The sequence below is a fragment of the Molossus molossus genome, unplaced genomic scaffold (genome assembly GCF_014108415.1).
Source record: "Molossus molossus isolate mMolMol1 unplaced genomic scaffold, mMolMol1.p scaffold_m16_p_10, whole genome shotgun sequence".
In the NCBI taxonomy this organism is placed as follows: domain Eukaryota; kingdom Metazoa; phylum Chordata; class Mammalia; order Chiroptera; family Molossidae; genus Molossus; species Molossus molossus.
The window spans coordinates 68136617-68154731 of NW_023425345.1; the positions used below are offsets into that span (position 1 = coordinate 68136617).

Genomic DNA, 18115 nt, shown 5'->3' on the forward strand with positions numbered 1-18115 from the left:
AATATGTGGAATGTAGAAGTTGCTCAACAAATATTTATTGTACTGAATTGAACTGACCCACAGCATCAAACCTCCTCAGGTGGGCTCTCAAGGCCTCTCACCACATGACTTCAGCTTCAGCTCCAGCTCATCCCTAAGGAGAACCTGGGTGATAACCAAACTGCTCTGGGAAAGCAAAGTTCTCCCAGGGGATCTTGAACTATGTTGAAATATTTATTGCTCCTTCTATACCTAGGGAACTTACTGTTTGTCCAAAATCCAATTTATTTTCCCAAAAATCCAATTTAATTCTTACTTTCATGGGAAATCCCATCCCACTGCAGTGAATTGTTCCACATCCAACAAATTATAAACCACTAGTCATGCTCACAAGAAATATAAGGACAATCCAATTAATTTGTTTCTATAGTACATTTAAAAAATTACCCCTCAGAAAGTGCTGCCTGCCTCATCAGTTTATAAGGACACTGGGCTTCTCCAAATTATGCCCAAAGGGACGTACATTAAACGTTACAAACCCAGAGGTCTGTGGAGGCCAGATTAGTCCAGCATAAGAAAATCAGGAGCTGAATGACTACGGCAAAGGGAAATTCAAATAACCCAGCACTCCCCTTCTTGAGATAGTGAAGGGCCAGACTCACCAGTCTTCCCTGTTTCGTTTTGTTTTTAATCCTCACCTGAGGGTATTTTTTCTATTGATCTTTAGAGAGAGTGGAAAGGGGGGAGGGAGAAAAGAAAGGGAGAGGGAGAAAGAGAGAGAGAGAGAGAGAGAGAGAGAGAGAGAGAGAGAAAGAAACATGGGCATGAGAGAGACACATCAATTGGTTGCCTTCTCCAGGGGCAGGAATTGAACCTGCAACCCAGGTAGGTGCCCTTGACCAGGAATTGAACTGATGACCCTTCGGTGCAAGGGCTTGTGCTCTATCCACTGAGCCTGACCGGCCATGGCTCTTCCCTGTTTTTAACAGGCCAGAACTGTGGGAGCCAAGTGAAACAGGTCTGTGGGCTGCCAGTTTTGACCTTGTGTAGAACACAGTATTTTCCTAGAGCTTAGAGAATGCTTCCAAATAAAACAGCAGGAGGACACACATGAAAAAAAGTGCAAGTCACATACACACCGCATATTCAATAGGACCCAGTGAACTGAATGAGTATTTTGTGAGGCCTCGCCCAAACCCTGACCCTACCTCTAACACACCTCAAGGGGCGCAAAGCTTTCCTTTGGAAAGGCTCATTTGTGGGACTTGAGATTAAAGTCTTAATCACATTGGTTGCGTCTTAAATACATATTTGAATAAGGGGTGGCCTGAATAAGAATGGAAGCCAGAAGGCTGCAATGGGCTCTGACTAAGCTATACAGGTCTTCAAACACATTACTTTTTTTTTTTTTTTTTTAATCCTCACCGGAGGACATTTTTCCATTTTTTATTCAGATAGAGCAGGAGGGAGAGAGAGAAATATCGATGTGAAAGGGACACATCAAGTGGCTGCCACCCGCACGACCCAACGAGGGCCAAGGACAAACTGCAGCCAAGGTACATGCCCTTAGCGGGAACCGAACCCCGCTCTGTGGACCACAGGCTGACACTCTAACCGCTGAGCCAAACCGGCCAGGGCCAAACACATCACTTTTTAAAAATAGAAACACACATTCACATAGCTCAGAATGTCCCAGGGGGTTGAAATAAAAAAGAGTACTAAAGTGAATTTTGATAATTCATTTTATCAAGGTGAATTATTATGTTTTTTTTTTTTTTTTTCTGTTTCATATTCCTTACTTTTGGGAAGTATTTGTCACTAGAAATAGATATTTCTGATGGGGCTGTCAATCAAAGTGCTTTATGAGTGGGCACAATGGGCTGACCAATGAGAGAATCCCATTGCCTGGATGTAAGTGTGCAGGACAAGTCTGGCCAATGAGGGAGCCTGTTTCAGAGATGAAAATGCTGGAAGCGGTGAGATGGCAACCTGTAGGGACCATGCAGTCCCGGCTCTCCCAGTACAGGATGGCGGGGGTGGGGGGAGGAAACTCCTACCAACACACATGAAGATATCACTTCAAAGTGATGAAAAGAGAGACGTCTGGTATCATCATCTGAACATTGACTTAATTTTGACTGCAGCTACTGCAAACTTGATCAGTATGTAAACTTTCAATGAGTAAGTTTGATTTGGATTCCTATAAATTACAGCTGAGAGCCATGACTAATACAAGAAATATTTGTGGTTCATATTTTTATTTAAGGAGAACATGGATCCAATTAAATTAATTTCAGAAAGAGGCAGCTGAAATGTACAACTGCTTTCTGGCTCAACATGTATTTATAACTCACATTTTATGTTCTAGCCATTTAAATCCACTAATGTCAGCAAATAAAACAGTTTTCTATTCTCATGTAAGTATTATTTTAAGATATGATTTTTGTCCTATCAGTAATGCCATGTTCAGTCACCAACAGCGACAGAATCCAAAAAATAAAAAAGTACTGATTTCAAAAGTTACGATTAAAGGAATATGTTAGCGGAAAGTTTCATGCCACACGTTATTGTATATTCTTGGACACAAATGTTGAATTTGCTAACCTATCCGAACAAGTCTTAGTGTGAATTACAGATTCCATGTGTATGCAGTGAACCTCTTATAAAGCATCCATCTATGGTAGAATACAGGATCTGCATTTATCCTCTACAAAGAGTATTTCAGGAACCCCGATTTAGCTGAAAATGCATGATGAAGAGATTGCATTTAGAATCTTAAATATGCCTAGGTCATGTGCAAATGTCATCCAGTTGACACTAGGATTCAGAGTACTTGTGGGGCAGAAAGCATGCTCACCTCCTCATTCTCGATTTTGAGCGTGGCCAGTCGGGACTGCAGCTGCTGGTACCTGAGCATGAGCTCCGCCTGGACTGGCTGCTGAGCGCTGACCTGACACACCTGGTGGGGAATCAGAAGCCGCAGTTACAACAGGACACCACCAAGCCAGCCTCCAGAAGCATGGTTCTCCTATTAAAATGCTGCATGAATCACACTGATCCCAAGATTCCAATTACATATTGACTTTTAACAGGCTCCTCTAAACCTCAGTTTTAAATATGAACCAGTTACGGAAGTGGAAAGAGCAGAATGCAGCTGCTCGGCCTGGATGTGACTGGAAAGAGCAGCTGCAGGAAGCATCGCCGATGCTGACGTCATCTCACTCGTGGAAATCTGAATGCCTTTCAGGCAGAGGGCAGGGGGCAGAGGGCAGAGGGCGAAGGATGATCCAAATGGGCCATACAGGCAACGCTGGGGCAAGCAGCAGAGCTACTGGTTATAGTCAGCTGGGTGACTGTGTAAGTTACTAAACTTCAGTTTTCCTTTCTGTAAAAAGGGGGAAAGTAAGAGCTCCTATGGCACAGGGTGGTTGCAGGGATGAAATGAGATAATGTACATAAATCACTTAGAACACTGCCTGGGACAGTAAAACCTCAAAACATGTGGACGGTTATTATTAGCATCTTTCAATCATGGCTTGTCTTGCTAATACCAGACAAACCACGTGATTCACCATCAACTTGAAGAGGCCACTTTTCTTAGGCTTTTGTCAGAAAGATATTCTGGCTATGATCTCAGTTATGCATAAGGTCAAAATTAGAATCGTTTAATTATATTAAAATTGTGCCAGAAACAATTTCTCCTCCTCTTTCTTGTTTTAGAAATACTCTCTGCAGAAGAGTATTCTTTCATGGAGTCTCCAAAACATCATAGAGATTACTGCTCCCTGGCAGCGCTGGACATTGGGGGAAAAAAAAAGTAACAGACTCATTTTATTAAAAGAATAATAGTTTAAAAAGGTAAAAACTATTAACCCAATTGAAGTCACTTGTCTGTGATATTTATCATTCTACAGGGTGGGGCAAAAGTAGGGTTACAGTTATTCACATGAAAAATAATGCAATGATTAATAAATAATAACACAAGAATAAACTTTATTTCACGTACTTATAACCGTAAACCTACTTTTGCCCACCCCGTATGTATAACATATCCATAACTAAAAAATTAAAACAGCAACCACTTCAGGCAACGTAACTCTGGGTAGCATAAGCCACTCACTTGTCAAATTCATGTGCTATTGGTATAAAAATGCTTATAATTTCTAATCAAGTAATTTTATTAAATCAAGAAAAAAATAAAATTAGATTAGAAATATAGGTCTTAACATTTGGGGTTTCTTTTATTTTTTTATCCTTACCCGAGGATATTTTTCCATTTTTTGTTCAGATAGAACAAAAAAACCGACCAGGGCAACATTCGGGTTTCAGAGAAAATTATGGCATTAAAGAAATCTGCCATAAGTATTATAATTACATCTATTTTAAAAAAGAGCCCTGGCCGGTTTGGCTCAGTGGTTAGAGTGCCGGCCTGCGGTCCAGAGAGACCCGAGTTCGGTTCCCGCTAAGGGCATGTACCTCGGTTGCAGTTTTTCCCCGCTCTGGTTGGGTTGTGCGGGAGGCAGCTACTTGATGTGTCCCTTTAATGTCGATGTTTCTCTCTCCCTCTCACTCTATCTGAACAAAAAATGGAAAAAAAAATGTCCTCGAGGGAGGATAAAAAAACAAAAACAATCAAAAAACATACTGTAACCACAATAAGCTAAAATTATTTTTTTAATCTATGAGCATTATTTTGCATATCTGGGACATCAAGTGTTATATAACATACTCCATTAATTGGCTCTTCTTGTTTTCCCGTCCGAAGATGATAAAATATACCACTGTAACTCAACCGGTTTGAATGGAATTTTTCCCCCTGGGAAAAGAGGATTGTTTTGCATTTTTCTCCCTCTCTCCCATTGTCTTGTCATTTACAATTATTTTTCTTTAAATCAGGAATATGAGAAGTCTTCAGATAGATTTCATTGGGCTAGCAACATGTTTTGTTTTGAATTTAAATTTGAATGTCTTGAGGTGGAGGAAGAACTCTCTAACTATCTTGGGACAGTTTAGTGCTTACACCCAACTGAGTCTGCATTTAAATCTGTTTGGCCTCTGTAGTCACTTGTGTATTTAATCCTTGCTCTAAAAGGTGGTAGTAATGGCTGGTCTTAGCATCATACTATGTTAAGATCCCATGCAAAGGCAGGAGAGAGAAGACAACTGGGGATTCTTACAACTGTTGGGTTACAGCAAGTGAAGCGTAATGGAAGTGAAGACACAATTCATTAGTTTAAAAATAATTACTAACCTCATCACCCATGTGAGACTGAAACTCAAACTTCATTGGTGGACAGAAGGCAGCAGGGTACATCTCCATGAACCTCTGCTTGTCGCTCCTGGGCTCCAAATTGTCAACTGCATTCTCAATTATGTCTAAGCCTTCATGTCTGGAGGTTTCAAGGTTGTACTCCGCAGAGAGATATGTTCTTAGGGCTCTGTTCAGACTTGCGTGGTATCCAAGATCACAGCACTTGTAAATTAAAAGAACACCATATGAAGAGATTGAGAAGTACAGATTGGTGGTTACAAAATAGTCATGGGGATGTGAAGTGCAGCATAGGAAATATAGTCAGTAATATTGTAATAACTAAGTATGGTTCCAGGTGAGTACTAATAATATTGGGGGAAATATTTTGTAAAGAATATGATTGTTAACTATTATGCTGTACACCTGAAATTAATACAAAATAACATTGAATTTAAATGGTAATTAAAAAAGATAAAAATAAATTAAAAGAGTACCATAACAAAAATTTTAATTTAAAAAGGATCAAAGATCTAAATGTGAACAGCTACAACTATAAAATTCTCAGAAAAAAACAGGAGTAAACCTTCATGACCTTGCATTAGGCACTGATTTCTTGGATATGGCATCAAAAGACAAAATAAATACATTGGATTTCATCAAATTTGAAGACTTTTATACTGCAAAGGGCATGATCAAATAAAAAGATAATCCACAGAATAAAAAAATAAATTTTTTTGCAAATCATATATTTGATAAGGGACTTGTATCTAGAATATATAAAGAACTTTTAGAACACAATAATAAAAAGACAAATAGCCCAATTAAAAAATGGGCAGTGGATCTGAACAGACATTTCTCAAAAAAGATATACATATGCTCACAATCATATGAAAAGGTTCTCAACATTATTAGTCACCAGGGAAATGAAAATCAAAACAGAGAGATACCACTTCATACTCATTAGGAGACAATAATAAAAAAAGACCCTAAAACAAGCATTGGGGAGGATGTGGAAAAACTGAAACCCTTATACACTGTGATGGGAATGTAAAATGTTGCAGCTACTTTGCAAGAGTCTGGTAGTTCATCAAAAGTTAAACACAGAGTTAACATATGACTTGGCAATTCCATTTCTAGGTATGTATACAAAAACGAAAAACATACTTTCACACAAAAACTGTATGTGAATGCTTATAGCATTATTAATCACAGCTGAAGAGCAGAAATAATCTGAGTGTACATCAACTAATAAACAAAATGAAACATTGTTCATCCATAGAAAGAAATGAAGTACTGAGACATGCTGCTACATGGATCAACCATGAAAAATTACGCTAAGTGAAAGAAGCCCGTCACAAAAGACCACACATTATATGATTCCATTTATAGGAAATGTCCAGAACAGTCAAATGTACAGAGACAGAAGGTAGATGAATAGTTGCCTGGGGTAGGGGGTAAAGAAATTGGGAAGTAATGGCTAAGGGGTGTAAAATGGCTTTTTGGAGTAATGAAAATGTTCTCAAATCGACTATGGAGATAGATATACAACTCTGTGAATATACTGAAAGCTAGTTGTAGATTTTTAATGAGTAAACTGCATGGTATGTAAATACTATCTCAATAAAGGTGTTAAAAGCAAAACCAAACAGTGAAAGGAAATAATGAAAAAATAGCATTCGAGGTTGTCCATGTATACTGAGATTAATACAGTGATTTATTGACATCCTTCTAGGATGTAAACCTGCTAACTGTAATATTTTGGATTTGTATAATTTACTGAAGACTCAATAATACTCTGCACTTTTCAGAAATGAGAGCAGGTTAGAATCTGCCCAGAGTCTGGGAATGTCTTATTTCTTATCCCTAGAATAAATTTCTTAAATAAGAAATGGTTGCCGAAGTCCTTTTATAGGAGTTAGAATTTTGTTTTGTATTTCTAGGAATAAAAGTGCTTTAGGGTTCTTGAATCTTCACAACCATTAATTTGTATTTACATTTTTTTCATGTTGCATTTCAAGAGAATATAAGTAAAAAATTATATATATATGTATGTATATATGTATACATATGTATATATGTACAAGATCAGTTATAAATTACTGAAAGAATTTACATTTGTACAGAAAAGCAACATAGATCTTTTAAAGAGAAAAACGAGTGGTTTTAAAGATATAAAACCAGGTCATCCCTATATTGTTCTAATGAAGTTCAATCAATTTGATTGAATTCAATTCACGAATTGGCCATCTATGAGGTGCCTGGGAATTTGATAGGCTCCTGGAATATGAAGACTAGAACACAATAAGATACAATCTCTATTCTCAAGGAATTCAAATATAAGTTGTTCATCAGTTTGCTACTAAGAGTAGAAGAGAGACAGAGAGGAACCCACCTTTTGTTTGTTTGTTTGTTTGTTTGTTTTTAAAAACAACAGAAATGTAATCTCTCACATTTCTGGAAACTAGAAATCTAAAATCAAGGTGTCAACAAGGTTGGTCTCTTCTGGAGGCTCTGAGTAAGAACCTGTCCTCTGCCCTCCCCTGGCATTAGGTGGTTGCTGGCAGTCCTTAGTGTCCCCTGACTCAATGCTCTAAACTCTGTCTCAGGCTTCACATGGCCATCTCCCTCCGTGTGACTTCCCATTGCTTTCTTTTTTCTTTATTCATTCATTTATTTTTTATTGTTGAAATTATTACAGATGTTCCCCTTTTCCCCCCATTGACTCCCTCCTTCCTGCTCCCACCCCCCTCCTGCCTTCCCCTAGTGTCCGTATGAATCGGTTGTGCCCATGTGCGTATAACTTCTTTGGTTTATCTCTTCTCTCCCCTCCACTCCCCATCCCGCTGAGGTTTGTCAGTCTGTTCCCTCCTTCCCTGACTCTGGATCTCTTTTGGCCGACACTTATTTTGTTCATTATGAGGAAATCACCTTTGCATAAAGGAGGCATCCACCAGCCCATGAACCATCAGATCTGCCTATATGAAGGTACAAACTTAACCACTCACCTGTCCTTAGAAATGCCAATGTATTTTATTCCACCCTCACCCTCCAACTTCAGAATTGTTAAATTTGGAATTTTTACAGAAAGATATTCTAAAATCTTGTTACTCAGAGTTAGTCTGTGGACCAGCAGCAGCAGCATCACCTGGAGCTTGTTAGAAAATGCAGAATCTTGGGCCCCACCCGAGCCACTGAATTAGAATCTGAAGTTTATAAAAAAGCCCACAGGTGATTCGTGCGCACAGTGACGTCTGAGGAGCACTGCACTAAAACAATCAAGCAAAAGGGTCCCACAGCACTGTGTTTGGGGTGCTATTTCCCCAAGCAAGCAAGAGAATCGACTTGACGATTACTTGATTTTAAAAAAGCAGAAAGTAGCTGCCACGCCACAACGACAAATACCAGCAAAACACAACTGTGAACTGCAGCAATCAGTCCCACATCATGTAACACATTTCCAGTGGCATCAGCTGCACTCAAATATAAAGCATAATTTTCCATTAATTAAAAAATTCTAGTCTGAGATGAGCAAAGTCCACTTTTATTCCTTTTGCTCCACAGAATCCAAAAAGGTTCTGTGTAGCAGTTTTCCACACATCAGAGGGATTGGAAAATTCTATCTTTCAATAAAACCCCATCTTATAAAGACATGAATTTGTAAAGAAATGGCCTCATTTCTTTGAGATGTACCAGTGCTTCCAAATACCCCACTATTCTGCAAAAAGACTGATTCAACTTGATTATAATGAAGCATAACACACAAGCTATTTTATTTTATTTGTACTGATCCCAATGGTCCTTAAGAGAAAACTCATATTGAGAGGAAAGGAGCAACTCAGAGAAAAGCCCTTCCACCCCTCCCCTATAAAACCAAGTCTCTTTTCAACTTAAAAGCGAGGAAGAACAAAAACAAAAACAAAAAAAAAAAGAAAAAGAGAGAGAGAAGGAAAAAGAAAGGAAGAAAAAAATCCAACCCCAACTACTCAACTGAGTTAGCGCTCTGAGAAATACACACTAAGCTTTAAAAAAAAAAAATTTATTTTTATTTTTTCTTTATTGATTTTAGAGAGAGGAAGGGAGAGGGGGAAAAAGAGAGAGAGAAACACTGATGAGAGAGAACATTGATTGGCCATCTCCTCCTCCCCACTGGGCATCGGGCCCATAACCTGGGCATGTGCCCTGACCTGGAATCGAGCCGGCGACCTCTTGGTGCATGGGTCGACTCTTGACCACTGAGCCACATCAGCTGGGCCATACTAAGCTTTTATTATTCACAGAATGAACAGTCCCTCCCTCGAATTTCTAAATGTGGCTATCTTGTGGGGAGTCAATGTCCCGATTACAAAAGCACCAGTGCATGTTTCCACACCCAGGTCGGCTGGCGGATCTGGTGGGTGTGGACTCAGTCACAGACCCGAGCCACTGTATTTCCTACCAGGCTGGGGAGAAGCATGCACGTGGCTTAGTAACTGAGCCAGCGGCTCCCCAGGTGTCTTCCCGACTCTGACTGCTGCACTTAGGAGGGTTCTGTGATGAACTTTGATGGAAAGTTTCCTTTTCTAACCCCTACAGTGCTTATCAGTCTGTAAGGTCACTTAATTGGCATTTTGTTATTTCCGATATGTGGCATTTTCTCCGATCTAGGTTTTTCAAGCATCCTGAACATGAAAAGGAACAAGAAACAGGGATAAACTCTTATTCATGTTCTCCTGAGACAGCAGGGCCTGTTACAGAATCATGTTTTTTTCCTAAACTGGAAGCTAAAACGACACCGGATATGTTAAGATTGAAGATACTTGGTTAAAAAGACTTCAAGTAATTCTATGGAGCATATGAATTATTAATGATGATATGAAAAGCCAGCTTCTGCACAGAGTTGAATTATAACCTAAGCACATTTAACGATGAAAATACATAAGAAACCAAGAAAATAGTTCATGAAAACAAAAGTGTTGTTCTGATGAATAAAAAACAACAACCTCTGAGTACATAAAATTATGAATTAAAACTGAGAAAAGAAAGTCTATTAAAAGCAGAAGGGTGTATTTTTTAATTTAAATATCCTAAGCGCTGCCAAGATAGATTTCACTAGATATTCATTTAAATCACCAAAGTAGGCTAATTTCCTTAGCCAAAAGGGTTGCAATTAGTCTCAAAAGTGAAGATGAAATCCAGGCATCGAGGCTGATAAATACTTTGCGATGTTCTGAAGGCTGAGAGGTCAGCTGAAGTAGACTTCGTGGCTCACAGTTGTTCAGGGAGCTAACTTTTTTTTCACGACATGAGAAGCCTTAGTGGGATAAGAGCTTGGTCCTGGATGGGAGTTACCAAAATGGAACTCCAGGAAAACAAGTCCTACATAAATGTTCCCGGGACAGGAAGGGCCAATGTCATTTGCCGGGCAGCCCTGCAAGTGCCCAGAGGCAGCCGCAAGCTCCGGTGTAGCTCCGGGATTGACCAGTTGTCATGACAGGCAAGGAACTCCTCCGCAGAAGTATTCTTCCTGAACTTTGTCACTGCTGCCTCCCTCTGAGAAGCTTCTTGATCTTTTGTCCTGGGTCCCCATCTCTGGTTTTTAGTAAGCTCGACTTTGACCATTCCACAACCATGGGTATTGGGTAAACACGTGGTTTATCCCCTAATTTGACTCTTTCTGAAAAATAGTGCAATCCAAGCAAACTGAACTGCAAAGACAGATTTTATGTGACCATGGGTAGCTTTGAAAGGACCATCTTTCTAGCTATTCAGTGCCTCAGCCTCAAAACCACAAACACATTTTTGTGAGAGACGGGCATTTCGAAGGACTGAACTGGATGTCTAAACGTCTAGAGGCAAAGCTATACACCTGCTTTCACGTCTGGGTTCCTGATGATCCATCAAGAGCTGACAACTTAATTCTTGTTGCTGATAGCAAAACTTGCCTTGAGATTCTCTTGAACAACAAAAGGTCAAAATGGTACATCTATCTATGGGATAGAAATGGATACAAAGTAGAAACCAGGAGGAGAACGGAAGCTGCACATGTCTGAGCCAATGAGGAGACTGAATAGACAGACAGGTCCCGCCCACATGTGCAATCACTTCCTTCAGAGGAGATGCTCCCACAGACTCTTTTCTCCAGGCCAAATCTCTATAACTACCCTGAATCAAATCACAAGCGAGAGAGAATAAATAAAGCAAGCCCAAATAAATACAGGTCAGGTGGTAAATGCCATGGAGAAACGTCAGAGGAATAGGGAGTGCTGGGGGAGGGGTGTTGCTCTTTTACATAGGGCAGCTGGCAGGTGCAACTCGAATGAGAAGAAGGAATCAGTCTTGCAAAGCTCTGGAAAAACGAGTGTCCTAGAAAAAGGTAGAAAGGCTCTAGGCAAGGAAAAGCTTAGTGGGTCTGGAGAACAGAAAGGCCAATGTACCTAAAGCATGGTGTCTATGGAAAGTTGCAGGACATGACAACGAGTGGCAGGTGGGGGCCAGGTCATGCAGAGTCTTGGTGAATGGTTTGGATTTTATTCTAAGGGCAATGACAGGCCTTTGGAAAGTTTTGAATAGAAACTGACAGGACTGATTGATCTATGTTAACATTCTGGCTGGTTGGGAAGGAGAATGGGTTATTGATTGGAATGCCTTAGTGGAAGCTGTTCCCTCCGTACAGGCAAGAGATGAAGAGGTTTTGTCTAGGAGAACCAGAGTGCAGGTGGTGAGAAACAGCAAGGTGTGGGGTATTTAGGAGGTAGACAGCATAGGATTTGCTGATGCATTTATATGTGGATAATGAGAGAAGTGGATTTTTTGGCTTGTGCAATGGGTAGAAAGTGGTGCCATTTTCTGAGGTGTAAAAAAAAAATGGGTAAGAAAAAGTAGTGTGGCCCTGGCCAGTTTGGCTCAGTGGTTAAAGCGTCCGCCTGCGGTCCGGAGAGACCCGGGTTCGATTCCCGCTAAGGGCACGTACTTCGGTTGCAGTTTGTCCCCAGCCCTGGTTGGTTGTGCGGGTGGCAGCCACTCGATGTGTCCCTTCACGTCGATGTTTCTCTCTCTCTCTCCCTTCCTCTCTCTCCCTCCTACTCTATCTGTACAAAAAATGGAAAAATATCCTCGGGTGAGGATAAAAAAAAAAAAAAAAAAAGAAAAAGTAGTGTGCATGGAGGAGGAGGAGGATGATATGGGCAAATGAATATAAAAGGTTCTGAGAGTTTGACATGTTCAAGGTGTCTATTAGACATCTGGTTAGAGATGTCCAGTAGGCAGATGGATACACACATCTGAAGCCCAGGAAGATGATCAAGGCTAGTGATGAAAATCTAGGAGCCATCCGATAGTATTTACGGCAAGGGACCAAGAGGTAGAAAGCCAAAGATCACGCATCAGGCAACTCCCAACATTCAGAGGTCCAGCCAAGGGAAAGCAAGCACTGCAGACTGAGAAAGAGCAGCCTGTGCTGCGGGTGGAAACCAGGGGTGCAGTTGTCTTTAACAAAGGCCATGGCATCTCCACTGGAAGAAACTCTGAAAGCATCTACTTGAGTCACCCAACTCATTTCAGTTTTTAAATACCCTTTCTATCACAAAGGGATAAAAACATGCATAATCAGTTTATATACTGTACCATCCTAGCCCATTTAACAGCAGCCCTCTATAATCATCCTAAAAGAGTTCAGGCCTAATGGGGACTCCAGTATTACAATTTGGCAGGCATTCATGGGTACGTCTTAATACCATTATGTATGGGGGAAAGTCAAACTAATTAAGAAAATCTAAATTCTGAGTAAGTTTGTTTTTTGATTAAACACATGTCTCTAGAGACAAAAGGATAAGGCTAAAAGCTTTAGGACAGCTGATTATTTAGAAATGATAAAACAAACATGGCACGTGATATATGATGTAATCCAATTTCAATTTCATTTTGTATAAATGGCTAACAAAACACATGACAGATATCTCTACCAAGAAAATTAGCTGCATTCAGGGATTATTCCACGGCAATATCCCACTTTCATGGGCAGTGAGTGGAGACTGTGAAGCTGTCTTGTAAGAATGACAAATGCTTCATTACTGGGCAGGTGCCTTGGGACAAAGCACAAATAGAATTTTACTGTGGAGGACTTTGCTTCTCTGAATGCCTTTTGAGGGTGGGTAAATGTGGAACTAGACAGAAAGAGGCTATCTATTATCGGTTCTGCAATCTTCAAATCAGTTGTTGTAAGAATCCCACCCATACAGATGTCAGATTTGATTCGCCATCAGAGACTCCTAACATTAAGACTTGTACTCTCCCTTCTTTTCTCTTTGCAAATCATAACTACTTGAAAATTTCAGCAATCAATTATAAATACTTATTGCCTGTATGATTTTTCTTCTGGTTGTAAAAAAATCCTTACAGAAAAATTAGCTACAGTCTCTTTTGCATTTAATGTTGGAGCTATTAATGAGCACAGGTGTGAGATCTATTATTTACAAAACTACAATCTATTTCCCCCTATAATTATGCCTTTATTCTGCCAAACCAATTAACTTTCCATTGGTGAATATTTGCAACATATTTCTTATAATTCATACTTATTCTTTAGAATGACAGAATATCCTCACTGTGAAATTAACTCTGCTCCACTTCCCACCTGATTCCAAACCAAGAGATTGTTACTCTACAAACTAAATTTGCTTCAGACCTTCTTCAGAGACAGAGGAGAAGGCATCTTAATAGTCTTCTGTTTAAGTGACCCTCTAGATGAACTAATATTCGATTTCTGTAAAGTAGAGGTCAGCAATCCCGTGAGCCAAATCCAGCCTACGGATTGATTTGTAAATCAAGTCTGATGGCAACACAACCACATCCGTTTGCTTACTTATTATCTATGGCTGTTTTTGCACTAGAGTTAAGTAGGGACAGGGACCATACAGCTTACAAAGCCTAAAATATTTACTGTCTGGCCCCTTATCGGGACAGTCTGTGAGCTCCCGCTCTGTGGCACAGCGACGGAAGCGCGTACACTGCGTACACACAGCTAACAGGCCCTTTCTAACGCTCCTGTACAGTTCTGCCCCAGCATTTCTGCTCTGTATGCCTCCAAGAGTCAAGTGTACAATATTGGTGCCACTTATAATTTAATTATAACACAATTAAATGTATTAAATAAACAGAAAAAGTGAGTTGTTGGAAAGGCGAGAGTAAACAAAATTGCTCTACATTAGGCAAAGGTATGCCAATTGTGCAAGATTATGAAAGCTATCTGGAGTATTTTTTTTCTTCTATATTAAAGAACTCAAAATTGGACATCATAGATAATACACAATGGGTGCAAGTTTGTGCAAATGAAGACCACTCAGAACTCTGTACAAAAAGGAAAATCATATTAAAAGACTGGCAAACCAGACACATGACAGATGGCACACTTGCACCAATGACATTTGCCAGAGCAGGAGGCTCTTCCCTCACCGCCCTGCGCAGAAACTGCCACGGCTGCAGGAGCATACGGGCTGGCCCTCGAGTGCGGGCTCGTGGCACCGTTGCTTGGATGGACTGGTTTGGCCATAACTCTGAGTTTGGCAGATATCATGGATGACCCACATTTGGCTCACCATGGTTCTGAGTCATCACTGGATGTTTCTCTAGGAGATGTACCAGAACACTAAAACTACTTCCCACCAGAACCAAGAACTCCCAGCACTGACTTTCCTTTCTTTGATGTCAAATTATTCCTGGAAAAAAGAGAAATTAATCTTATGTCTGGAAGAATGAAATCCTCCCTTTCAGGCAGTCTTTGGAAAACTGCAAAGATGTAATTCTGCTTCCCTTCCACCCTACCTTACCATGGTACTGGCTTTCCACTGCCATTCTTCCCCCCGAGCTGTCCCGTTGTCTTCCTCCCCTTCCTCTCCCACCCGTATACTGTTCCTCTGAGTTTATAGGTAAGGAAAGGGAGCATTCCTTAAAGACAACAACTGGTCTTCGTCACCATCACATCCCCAACATCTAGCACAATGCCAAGGTGTCTATTAAAAGCTTATTGAATACATGTTGAAAGACCTATATATCAAGAAAATAAGAAGAAAGACTTTGGACTATAAGTGTAATATAATGTATATCCACAAATGAAATGACCTGTTAAGACAAAAACTCCATGTATTAGATTGTTATAATGATGATCCCCAATAAATTATATTCCCCCTGGTCCACACATCTTTACAATGTGCTTTTGCTACTGTTCCCATTAGAAGGTAGAACCAATTGTCCACCCTCCTTGAATCAGGACTGCTTCTGCTAAGTTTCTTTGACCAATAGAAGGTAAGATAAGACATATCCTGTCCATGACAAAGCCTAGTTCTTAAAAGATTTTACAGATTCTGCTCTTGTTCCCTTGGGAGCCTGGGACCAGTACATTGTGAAGAAGCTGGGTCTAGTCTACTGGAGGATGAGGGACCACATGGAGGAGAACCAAGTTGGCCTATTCAATAACCAGCACCAACTCCCAGACATACTGAGTGAGCCCAGCTTGCACATTTCAGCCCCAGTCAAGACATCCACAATCAAGAAAGGAAACTCCCATATTGAAAGCCAGCAGAATCATGAGAAATAATCAATCACTGCTGCCTTGTTGAAGGTCAGTTGCCCAACACTAGGTAACGGAAACACCCACTGCTGTCCAGGTTGTCAGTGCCTCTCCCCCCACCCCACCCCTAGGAGAGCCTGTCACTTATGGTCCTCCATAAGGAGGCTTGGCTATTTTCTAGGATTCAGAGTGTTTCTTGGGGTCCCCCAAATAGCCACTGCTCAGAATCCACTTGCTTTCATCCATTTTCTTAGATTCTGTACCTTTGCCTCATTCCTAGATCCTTTCTCTTTATCTACCACTCTCTGACAAATAAATTGGTTGGATGATCTACTTCATTTTTATTTGAAATCCTTCCCCAGGACTTCCGGTCAAAATGGCGGGTAGGTAAACACCATATCACGTCCTCCCACAACCACATCAAAGTTACAACTAAACTACAGAACAACTATCATTCAAAACCGCTTGAAATCACGCTGAATGGAAGTCCTACAACTACGGAATTAAAGCAGCAGCCACATCGAGACTGGTAGGAGGGGGGGAGGCGGACAGGCTGGTCCCACACCCAAGTGTGGCGCATAAAAATCAGAAGGACACCTCAGCTGGGAAGGTCCGCCCTGAGGACTGAGGGGTCCCCGTCCCACACCAGATGCCCCGCTCAGGGTTCCAGTGCCAGGAAGAGAAGTCCCCATAACTTCTGGCTGGAAAAACCAGCAGGAACTGAGGCCCAGGGAGGCTGAGGCAGTGGGAGCCCCAGGCAGCTCCTCTTAAAGGGCCCACGCACAGATTTATCGGACTCACTCCCTCTAATCTTGGAGGGGAGGCAGCTCGAGGGGTGCCAGAGACATACAGGGAAGAACTGAGTTGTCTGGCACTGGAGCGAGGGCTGGACAGGGGGCTTTCTCCAGGACAAACGTGCTGTCAGAGGCCTTTGTTCCTTAGGTGAGCCCTGCCCTGGGGCAGCAGACAGCTGCCAAGTCTGGGACTCTAGCAACCTGGCTCACACTGGTAGCCCCACCCTGGTGACTCCCTGAGGCCTGCCCCACCCAACCTTCAGGCCCACCCAAGCTGTTGCCAGTTGCTTAACCATAGGATTGGCCTGTCTTGGATTCTGCTTCAGGTTTTCCTAAATTCTTTCAAACAAGCAGCATCTGGTCTCAGCTAGCCCCATATTTCTCGTTAAGTAATACATAGAAACAAACACAGGGAGGCAGCTGTAATGAGGAGACAAAGAAACAGGTCCCAAATGAAAGAACAGAACAAATCTCCAGGAAAAGAACTAAGTGAAATGAAGATAAGCAACGTAACAGATGCTGAGTTCAAAATACTGCTTATAAGGATGCTCAATGAACTTAGTGAGAACCTCAGTGAACTTAGTGAGGGCCTCAAGAGCATAAAAAAGGACGGGTCAGAAATGAAGGATGCACAGTCAGAAATGAAGGAGGCATTAACTGAAATAAATAATAATTTACACAGATTCAGTAGTAGAGAAGGTAAAGCCAAGAAGCAAACCATCGATTTGGAATATAAGGAAGCAAAAAACACCCAATCAGAACAGCAAAAAGAGAAAAGAATCCAAAAAAATGAGGATAGTGTAAGGAGCCTCTGGGACAACTTTAAGCATGCCAACATTCGCATCTTGGGGGTGCCAAAAGGAGAAGAGAAAGAACAAGAAATCGAAAACCTCTTTGAAACAATAATGGCAGGAAATTTCCCTAACTTGGTGAAGGAAACAGGCATACAAGTCCAGGAAGCACAGAGAGTCCGAAACAAGATGAACCCCAAGAGGCCCACACCAAGACACATCATCATCAAAATGCAAAAGGTTGCCCTGGCCGGTTTGGCTCAGCGGTTGGAGCATCAGCCTGCGGTCCTGAGAGACCTGGGTTCGGTTCCCGCTAAGGGCACGTACCTCGGTTGCAGTTTGTCCCCGGCCCTGGTCAGTTGTGCGGGTGGCAGCCACTCGATGTTCCTTTCACATCGATGTTTCTCTCTCTCTCTCTGTTCCTCTCTCTCCCTCCCACTCTACCTGAACAAAAAATGGAAAAATGTCCTCGGGTGAGGATAAAAAAAAAAGAAAAAGAAAAAGGTTCAAGACAAAGAGAGAATCTTAAAAGCAGCAAGAGAAAAGCAGATAATTACCTACAAGGGAGTTCCCTCAAGACTGTCAACTGATTTCTCAAAAGAAACTTTGCAAGCCAAAAGGAAGTGGCAAGAAATATTCAGAATGATGAAAAGCAAGAACCTACAACCAAGATTACTCTATCCTGCAAAGCTGTCATTTAGAATTGATGGCCATATAAAGACTTTCCCAGACAAGAAAAAGCTAAAGGAGTTCATCA

At 41.2% G+C, this 18115-nt stretch overlaps 1 protein-coding gene across 2 annotated transcripts in view; it reads right to left on the reverse strand.

Moving 5' to 3' along the window:
* Nucleotides 1-18115, reverse strand: part of SRGAP1 (SLIT-ROBO Rho GTPase activating protein 1) — a 260025-nt gene that overhangs the window by 65930 nt on the left and 175980 nt on the right. For both annotated transcript variants that reach the window (XM_036252855.1, XM_036252856.1), the window contains exons 7-8: nt 5231-5452; nt 2837-2938 (exon numbers count right to left, since the gene is read on the reverse strand). In XM_036252855.1, coding sequence (XP_036108748.1) covers nt 2837-2938; nt 5231-5452 — 324 coding nt within the window. The remainder of the gene's footprint in view (nt 1-2836; nt 2939-5230; nt 5453-18115) is intronic.